Source organism: Ambystoma mexicanum, chromosome 2q, assembly GCF_040938575.1.
Source record: "Ambystoma mexicanum isolate Mex_15411 chromosome 2q, UKY_AmexF1_1, whole genome shotgun sequence".
NCBI lineage: Eukaryota > Metazoa > Chordata > Amphibia > Caudata > Ambystomatidae > Ambystoma > Ambystoma mexicanum.
Window position 1 is genome coordinate 869,086,547 of NC_090924.1, and position 10,700 is coordinate 869,097,246.

Genomic DNA, 10,700 nt, shown 5'->3' on the forward strand with positions numbered 1-10,700 from the left:
TACTGGTTCAGCTATAAATCTTGCAGGATTCGCTGTGCGTCATTGAACAATGTTTATTGAGGGATTGGACAATATAACCTCATATCCAGAGGCTCTCAGTGTAGTGAGTGTGGACCTTCGTTTATCAAGAACCGCAAATAAGGCATGCAGATGTTTTCTCAATTGCAAAGGCTGCATCAGCCAGTGCTTGTTTGCATGGGAAAAGCCCTCTAATCACTGGATCTAAGATCCCACTGTACTATGCTAAGTGTTTGTCTCTAATTGAAGTCTGTTGTGTGAGGACAGTCATCATCACTTTTCCATTTGAATGTGAGAATAAATAAAATGATTGCTTGTAATCTGGTATTCCTAACATGGGTGCTGTCTTATTGTTTCTCACAGGGCCTCACAGGGCATCATCTTGTCTGTCCATATTGTGGGGCTCTTCTCTTTCTGTGCTTCCTTCAGTCCTAAAAGTGGCCAAACGTATGTGCTGTAATCAGAGACCAACACATGTCAATAGTTACTTTTGTTGATGTAAATGCCATCGATCTTTCTAATGATTGTTTTTTGTACAATAAATGCTATGCTACTATGACTTAAAATAGTCAGCTGTCATCTCTGGTCTAGTTGGCCCACCTCCTTTTTGTATTGCAATAGTTACATAGCGCCAGGAACTGCTGTAAGTCATTCACTGTCACTGGACGGGGTTTGTGTACAATTGATTCTGCTCTGTTGGGTGTCACTCTCCTTCCTTATTTGGCCCAGGTATAATAAGTCTTCCTGGCAATGCTGCAATTTCTCTTTGTCCACCTTGTACCCTCTGTCTGTTACTAACGTTACTAGGTCTGTCTTGCACTCTTCCTGTGTCGATCTACACAATAACAAATCATCAACATACTGTATGATTGTGCTGGGTGTCTGAGGGACTCGCCGTACCCCTTTGGGAGTCTTGTGTGTTGACGTTGGATCCCGCTGTAAGTAAATGCCATGAGATATTAAGAATCTACATATAATTGAATGGAAACTAAGGTGTTTTTATTAAAATCAATCACTGTAAAATGTGTAGCAGGGGTGGTATGTTACACAGAATTGTAGCTGGGTGGGGCAGTACTGTATACGCTGCCTCCACAATGTTATTTAAGGGGTGTCAATCTTGTATGTATCTCCAAGACTCTCCCCTTGTTTTTTTACAGGGTTCAACACAGTGTTGTATGGGGCTTCAGGTGGCACAATGATGCCCTGCCTCATCAAGGTGGCAATCGTTTCATAAATTTCTTCATCGGCCTCTCTTGACATGGGATATTGTTTGACTCTGGGCAACATTGCTCTCTCCTTTGATTCTGTTCATACTGCTCCAATCCCCTTCAGCAGACCTACATCATAAGGGCTGCTAGTCCATAATACACTTGTTACCTTGGTACCAAATCTTGTTGCATAAATGATGGTCCCTTTTTAGCCAACAGTATTATCGGTGGAATTTCTCTGTATTGTATTTGCAATTTTTATGGAATGGATATTTTTCAAAGATGACTTCCTCGGTATCGTCATCCTCAAACTATTCATCATCTGTCATGTCACTCGCCCATTGTGATGAGTCCAGTGATATGGCTGTATGCCAGTTAACACCTTCCTTGTCTGTCCCATGTAAGACTACTCTGTCCTCTTGCATCACTGCTGCTTCTAGATGTATTGTTATGATCTCTCTCTGCTACATCTGTGGGTACTTCTGCTCTAAACAAAAACTCGACAGGTAATTGTAGCAAAGTATCTTCTATTCGTGGAAGTCATCCTAACAACACCTGTGCTTCATAAAGGAATAGTTCTGAATTTAAGGTTATCCCTTGTAATGCCGTCACCCGTATAAACTCTTGCATTTTCATAATGAATTCCTGATGTCAAACATATTATCCCTCCCTCTGTGAATGAGATTGTCATGTTTAATTTACTCATTAGGTCTCATCCCAATATGATAACCGGCGTCTTCTTCCGGGAATACAATCATGATGCAGCCATTCCACTGTTCCCACTGTTATAGCTAGTCACAGCATCCCACTGTTATATCTACCTCTGCCGTGAATGGAACCTTTATCATAGCCCCAGAGAACCGTTGTGCATCCATCATTATTTGTGACAGTGGAAACCCTCCTTCCCTGGCACAAGATCTCTTTGCCCCAGTGTCAACCAAAAAGGAAAACGTCCTATCCCCTATTGTCACCCCACTCGGGGTTCCTCTTCTGGGTCAGAAGGTACTGATAGCAGTGAACACATCAAGCTTCTCTGTGTGGTGTCCTATTGTGGATACATGCTCTTCCCTGTTTCTGTAAAGGGGTTCCCTCCCACCACTGTCACAGTCCTTGTGGTGGATACTGTAATTTCTGGCAGTATATTCCTATCCCACCGTCCAGACTGTTGTGTTTGCATTTGTAATGGATTAAGTGCTTGCTGTGGGTGCTGAAAGTGCTGCATCTGCACTGTGTTTTGCAGTGGTGTCTGGTGCATATGTGGTTGCACCTGCATTTGCGGTTGTTGTTGTGTTTGTTGTGGGAATGGTTGATGCTGTGTATTTTGATTTGTGCCTTGGTCTTGCTGTGTTCTGTTCAACATATTGCGGGGGAAATACTGGCCCCCCTCTTGGGGCAGGTTGTTGCCACCCTCCGTTCATTGCTCCACTACTCTTGCACGCTTGTGTATAATGTCCAGCCTTACCACATGTCAAAACTATGCACCAAACCCTCCAAATCGTAGTCCTATTCCACCATAACCTCCTCCATATTTGCCTCCAAATCCATATCCTCTTCCCCTTGGTGCATATCCCCTTCCCTGAGGGTAATAGTTACTGTCTCCTCTTCCTCCCATATATCTGTTCACCCCTTGCTGTTGATATTCCTGCTCATAATTTTCTCCCCCAACATTCGGTATCACTGCTCCCTCCCTCATTACCTTTGATAATTTCTTTTGAACCTAATTATCCTTATCTCTTTGTCTCTCTTCTATCTTGTACCTCTCCTTCTTTTGTCTCTGTCGACAATAATGAACAATATTTAACTGTATCTCGCACCATTGTTTCATTTCAATCCCTACTATTTTGTTTAGCTGTTTCTGCACTCCATCGGGGAGACCCTGGCATAAAATGTGGAAAGCTATGGGTACATTTTTTTCCCACAGTGCCATAGTTTCAAAACGCCACTTCGCTTGTATTTCTTTTGTGTATGCTGATGGATCCTCGTCTATCCTCATTCTACGTGTCATACTCACACTCATGTCCGATGTGTTGGGATATTGAACCTCCAATGCCTTCCAAACGCCTGTTCTCTGATTGTTAAACAGTGAACCATCATGTGCATTATTTTGTCCCGGCACACCGGGATAAGCTGCTCTTTTTCATACATCTGATTTTTCTCCCTCCCAATATCGTGTCCCCTATATCTAATGTCATTCCTGCCGCCTTTTTCTCCAACTGATAAATCCACTTCCCTGCCCCTGCAGCCACAATGGCAATGTAGTCACATACTGAGCCAGCCCCTTCCCCTTCTGAAGTAATGATAACTGTGTCACCCCTGCCTTACGTACGGGTGCAGCAGCACCCTTCTTCCCTTTCGATGTTATTGTCATGCAGCTTGCCCGTTGGCCTGGCAAATGTCTTAATATATTTACATATGGGGCCCGATTCATGGAATTGTTTGCACGGTTCAAGGTGACTTTGCACTGCCGACACAAACCCTGATTCATGGAACTGTGCAAAGTGTATTTTTGCAGGGCAAAGTCAGTGCAAAGTCATTTTTGCAGTACAAAATTAACTTTGCACTGACTTTGCCCTCCAAAAATATACTTTGACTTTGCACAGTTCCATGAATCAGGGTTTGTGTCGGGAGTGCAAAGTCAATTTTACCGTGCAAAAAATTGCTTGAATCGGGCCCATGGCGTTTTCCTTCTTGAATTTATTGGGAGGAGAGCCCTGGGAGCAATGGTGCTCTGTTCTGTATTAGATCGTCTATTAGTCGATACTCTGGATTTCCAGGTGTACCTTTTTGATGAGCTTGTGCCACCACCTCTTCATCTTACCACTCTGCTTCCTCGTCCTCTACTTCTTGTAGCACATTGTTGGGGATTCCTCCACTCACGTACGCTCCACTTTCTATTTTGTCTATTATGTTTCTGCTAACGATACCTGCAACTCCTCTCATGCTCTTTTCCCTCTCTCTGTCCTCTGCCATTCTTCGACTAATGCTGGAATTTACTTCCCTTCGATACTCTTCTCTGCTCATCCCCCTTCTCTAAGGCCTTCCCGTTGTCATTGTCGGTATTCCGTCCATCTATATAAATAATATCTGTCCTCCCACTCACTTGTCAGGTACAACTGTGGTTTCTTGTTACCAACCCTTTATGCTTTTCGCTCTTTTCAACTCTTCTTTACCTTCCTTTAGGTGCACTTCTTAACTGTGCCATTTATCATGTTCTACATGCTCTGCCAAGGTTCCTTTTGTGGCACTTTCCTTTTCCCTACCCTTATTACCTTCTGCTTCCAGGGGCACATATCGTGGGTTACTGTAACCCGCAGCAGCTTGCATTGGATATAATCCTGACACAGTCGAATACGGAGTCCATGGTTGAGGGGAGGAGGCGGTGTTGGCTTCAAATGCACTTCGTCTTTTCTACTTTCTTTTTCTGACATGCTCCACCTCCTCAAACATCTTCCACTAGTCGAGTAAGCTCAGTCTGCTCGGTCATTTCCTTCCCTTATGTGTGGCATGTAAATAAGTGTGCATACATTGCAGCAGATGCTTTGAGTGGGTCCATTCTTGCGGCCACGGCTGGACCATTTTGCTAGCTGTGTCTTTGACCCATTGCACATGATTATTTTACAATCTTTCGTTTATATTGGGAAAGTGACTTGGACAAATGAATAATGGGGTGACCACCATTATGATAATATTAACTCAATGTATCAATTATTTTCAATAATCTCCATTTCAACACACTCCCACGATTACTCTCCTTTTCACGCCCCCTCCTTTCAGTGTTTACAAATCTCAACAGAATATCCTCCTAACTCACACCAGCGATACCCAATCTCAACCTATTCCATATTTACCTCCAAATTATCCTAGCTGCTACTTTATCAACACACAAAACACTGCTATCGTCCTATCACATACCAAAAGAACAGCCACAACTATATCATCAATATAATCTATTCTACACATTTGCCTTCCCTTATATGTGGTATATCATATGGGTTATATCATATGGGGTGTATCTTCTTATTCTTTTTACTGCCTCCCCCGCTTTACGCTCTGCCCCGTGGCCATACCCCAACTAATCGTTGGAAGCATCTATTCTCTCTCTTGTCAATATTCTTTTTTCAATTTTAACAACAGTTATCCCTTCCCCCGCAGGCGTTCTCGTGCACAGAAATACTCACAGAATCCTATGATCCTTGAGGTCTGCCGGCATTGAGTCTCTTCTATCTGCCTGCTTCTGCACTCTGCATGCAGCGTGCTGCCTGCAAGACCGCACAGAACTTTCCGCTGAAACTGGGCTCCTGCCAACCACGTCTTTAGGTGCGCACTCGAACTGGCCCATGGAGGCGGACTCCTCTGTTCAAGGGAGCGGCAACAAGAAGCCCTCGACTCTCTGCCGGACACTGCATATCTCAGTAGTGCTTTTACCCAATTCGCTACCCATTCTTGTTCCCTTCCCCCTCGTCCCCATTCCCTCTCTGTCATTTTCTCTGCAATCCACAGGTTGTGAGATCACAGGGTTTTGATAGAACGTGGAATGAATGACAGTGAGGTTCCAGAGGTGACTGTTGGTAATTCAGAGCAGCAGTAGAACTTTGGGCTGATGTACTGAATATCCTTGAATAAACACTCTGGGCCTCATCACGAGTCTGGCGGTAACCCTTAAATGCGGCGGTAGCGCTGTTACTGCTGCATTTAAGGGTCTGGCAATTCATGGCCTTGGCGCATTTCCCCCCAGCTCTGAGCTGGTGGGAAATCATGGCAAATTTGCTGATATTCGGCGCGTTTACCGCCGGCAGGAAATCCGCCAGCTGTAATAGCGTGAATTTTCCCCATTGGGCCCAATGGGGAATGAGGAATTCCCGAATGGGCCCAATGGGAAATGGGAAATAACCATTCCGCCAAACCCGTGATCTTGTGCTAGTAGCGCCGGGGGGTTTGGCGGTAGGGCTATTAGCGCCGGCGCTAATAGCGCCGGCGTTACCCCCCAACTCGTGATGAGGCCCTTTGTGTCCTACATCAGCTATTTGAGCCTTAGCCATCATTAGTGTCTTGCAGCTGATCCTATCAGTTTACCAACACCCAGTGGCATTTAAACTATTGATGTGGCTAATTCTAGATGGCAAAGGTGTATAAGGGGTGCACCATTCCCTAGTGGGGTGTCATTTTTCCTTCAAGCATGGTGATTTCCTGAAAAGTGAACGTCCTCTGTGTGCTTAGGCACAAATGGTTGTCTCTGCTGTCAATATAATAACATGACTCCAAGATGTCTGTGGCTTGAGAGGCGAAGGCTTATGCTCTGATGTTTCCTTATCGAAGTGTGCCCTAGTTTTGCGTTAACCACTTAAATGATTGTTATTACCAGTGATGATGTGAGGCTGTGCTTGCGATACAACATCCAAAACCCCTTAGCTTTGACCGTGGATGTTGTTATGTGAGTCAGTTAAATAGACTGTAGAGCCTTCCAAGGGAACTAGTTCTCAACCATTGATTGTCAAAATGTGAATCTTCTCTCCAGCCAATAAGGGACAGCAGTTAAAATATGGTCCTGCTTTTTTTAATGAGGAATTACACATTATCACTCACTCACAATCCACCTGCTTGTCTCCAGATTTCACACCTGAACTCCACGGTTCCATCTAGTTTTCTTTTTTTGGCTATTAGTTGCCACTTAAAGCGCCATATATAAGCCCAAACGATTGGCATAGGAAGTTGAGATAAGAGGGAGATGGCAACAAAAAGGGACACAGCCTATACTGTTGTTTGGCTATGTGTTCACTCACTCCATACCCAAAGGCTTGCTAAAACTTGTGCATTTCTCGACATTTCACCCCCATCCAAACCATACGCTCTGGTGGGCCTTTTCTAACTGCAATCCTTGCTTTGGAAGTGCTTCAGAAGACGGGTATGTAGCCATCTTAGTGAGATGTGATTCCTATGTTTTTCTACTAATACATGAAAAAACGAGCAGATTCGTTCACTAACTTCAGAAAATCAAAATGCAATTTACATCTGATATTGTTTAATAGAATCTTCATTGTCAGACCTTTTTAAACATAAATGAATGTGCTACAATGATTTAAAATGCATCAGCTCACATATGAATACATGATTACTGAATTGTGCGTTCTTTAAATGACCCCAAGTTGTTTCACCTATAATATACGCCACTGGTATTATTTGCCCTGGGACACCAATCTAATATGACCTCCTGAAATGCCCCTCTGTCATTCTACCTCTTCTTTCTTTGCAGCACTCCAGGACCCTTTGTCTGATAAAAGATATAATAAAAGCTCAAAATAGCTCCGCTGCAAATTGAAATGACGTTTAAGTAGCTCAGTTTAAGAGATCTTCCACTTTTAGCACGAGGCACGTTATTTCCTTACATACTCACTGTTTAATGAAATAGTTTATTACCTGAAGTAGTTTATTAATGAAGTCGTTTATTAATGTGGTTTATTACCACTTTACAATTTGTTGAACAACGTAGCCTGTTTTGTGTACATGCTCGCCGGTGCAAGATATTTTGCCAGTCTCCCTCACTCTCGATTACCACTTTTGCTATCCCTCGAACTATTCAGCATTGCTGCACATCTGCTATTTTTTTTTCCCTTGGCCACCTCCAGACTCATTGGCTTTGCCGATACATGTTAACTTGTGCCTTTTTCTGAATGGCTCTGGCTCTGCAGTCTAATAGTAGGTTTTCAGTTTTATTTTCTGCTCTTGCCCATTTTGAGAGATAATATTACTTATTTTTCCTAATATGCTTCTATATTTGTTATATGGTCTGTGGTTTTGCCCCCTTTTTTACCTTTGCTTAGGTTTGATTCCAGCTTCCTTTGCATATACATGCTCTTGACTCCATTCCATCATGGCCGCCAATATTTTCACCTACTGCCATTGCACTTTTAGAATTTGACTGACAGAGTTGTAGGACTGCCTGCACTGTTTATATTTATACCAGCCAACTTTTTCTCCCCCCACGTGATCAAGCGCTCAGTGTAGCGCGAAACGCATTGTGTTGCAGGATTGTGCACCACGGCGTCCTGCATCTGTCTTTGTTTTGCTGCTTGATGTGCTGTATACTTTTTTGTATCATATTTTTTTAAACATTAAACATCCGTATTCATTACACAGTGTTTTCCTTATTTTGGCCGGAATTGTGGATTTTGCCACCAGCATCTGGCCCACGGGAGTGCAGTTTGCCTTCTCCTCCTTTTCTTCGGATATATATATATATATACATATATATATATATATATAGTCAGTGCTATTTTTCAGTGTTTGTGCATGTGATTTATAAAGTGCAAGCCCAACTGGAGTGTAGCAGAGCTCCATGGAAGTTAGGTTAGTACTTTGCAAGTCAGATTTATTGAACAAAAAGTGCTCATTTAGGTGTTGAAAACGAACTCTGCCTTAGTCATTGGAGGCTGATGTAATATCAAATTTGGGATGAGAGGCGATGTGGTCTCCCAGGAAACAAAGTCTAAAATCCTGGCTCACCCACTTGACCAAATTGTTTTCTAGCCAAATCATTATCTAATGTGTCTTATTGATGCTTAACAGACCAAATTGGAATTGTCTCACAATGATTCAGTTACAGTTGGTATGTAAAAGAGTTATACTCATGCATTGCAACTAGAATTTAGTATTACTCCATATATTGTTATTCGTGATTCATCATAATAACTTTGAATAGTTATCTAGTTAACACCTCATGCTAAATAGTTTCTTAGCTCATGGCAAAGTTCCTTGTGAGCCATGGTCCTATCCTTTCAGAAAAGTGCATCGTTTTATATATTGTGTTCATGATAAAAACATAATAATGTTGACTAATTGGTGCACACAAATTGAATGTTCTCTTTACGCTTGAATACAAGATATTGCTACTAGTCAAATCAATGACAGCTATGGGAAGCAGGCCATAGCATGATATGGCTTTCAAATGGTTTATTGCATGTAAATGCCTTTGTGCTGCCAACATTGTTCGCTTCAACAAAGTTTGTTTTAATTGTGAGAGGGTTCTCCTCCCACAGCTGCTGCTTCTTATTTGAGCATACCACACATGATGTATATCAGAATTGCGTATGACAGAGCTGGCTTGTACTAGCAGTCACATAGAAGGCAGCATACGTGTTGGGGACCTTAAGTAGGAGCCTATGAAGCTGTGTGTTATTCAGCTACTCGCACTAGTCTTTAGGTGTATTGTGATCACGATGCTGCACTCGTGATGACACTGAATTTGCACTTTAGAGTCTTTGTCATGACCGCAAGTTGTACGCATTGCACTGCACTATGACACATATGGAGCACACACCTATTTTCAGTTTGTGGTGCAAGCTTCAATCATTGTGCCCTTCTGTACATGTTTGTAATGTATCAGTTAAAAAAAATAAAGTGAAACAAGCCCGTCTCCGGCAGCACTACAAACATGTAAAACATGTCAAAAGTGACCTCTCGTTCTCGCAGGGGATTTGCTTTCAGTCAGGGGTCCAAAATGGAGGATGAAATCATACGGAGAACTGGCCAGCATTGCTGCCACTGAGACCTATTGTTGATGTTTTGATATCAAATATCATTTTGTGGCTAATGGCTCAACGACACTGAGTTCAAATTGCTTTCTAATGCTGGTTGTTTTGCGAAAAGTCTTAATTATTGATGTTTTTCTCTTTTTTGTGGTAGCTTCTGTTGGATATGGTGGGGTCCTCAGATGAACATTTACAAGAAGCAGCAGCGGGTTGCATATCAAATATTCGCAGATTGGCTCTTGCTACTGAGAAGGCAAGATATGGTTGAAATTGGAAAAGGACTACTGGCGCCTCCACTTGCACAACAGTTTGTTGAGAAAATGCCACCCTCCACACTTCCGACCATCAAATAAATGACTCAGGAATCAGCAAGTCATACAAAGACACATTTAGGAAAAGTACATTATTAGACATCTTTATATTCTGGAACAGCTCTAAGTACATTGTTACACATCGTGTATATTTGACATGCAAGTTCCTGGAAAATTATCCTTTTCTTTAATAATGAATATACTATATGAATATATATAAATAATTATAATAAATTAATAAATACATGTGGCCATTGTTTGAAGTGTGTGTGTCCTCTTTAATGTTTTGTGCTCTTCCCTGTCTTTTGACATTGCTTTAATTGCTGTCCAGCCCCTTTCAGTCTGCATAACATATTTGGAAGCAGATACAGTTTCAGAGCCGTTTCCCATCTGTTGATATCGAACATCAAATGTTTGCAATCGTCTTTGCTTGTACAGTCGGGGCTGAGGGGAAGAGGCAAGTGCTAAACAATCAAACGGTAAAACCTACCAAGTTTTTTTAGTTTGTTATTTATGATTACACACTGGCCTACAGATGACTACAGTCGCATTGGTTGGACTTTGTTTTACATAGACAATGACTTCAAGAAAACATACAAGCTACTGTTCCCTTAAGGCTATATGTAGGTCCTCTAAAT

The 10,700-nt window shown here is 42.3% G+C and overlaps 1 protein-coding gene across 1 annotated transcript in view; it reads left to right on the plus strand.

Moving 5' to 3' along the window:
• Positions 1-10,319, plus strand: part of ODAD2 (outer dynein arm docking complex subunit 2) — a 1,183,909-nt gene extending 1,173,590 nt beyond the window's left edge. Inside the window, exon 20 of the mRNA XM_069648108.1 lies at positions 9,906-10,319. Coding sequence (XP_069504209.1) covers positions 9,906-10,019 — 114 coding nt within the window. The 3' untranslated portion in view covers positions 10,020-10,319. The remainder of the gene's footprint in view (positions 1-9,905) is intronic.
• The last annotated feature ends 381 nt before the right edge of the window (positions 10,320-10,700 follow it).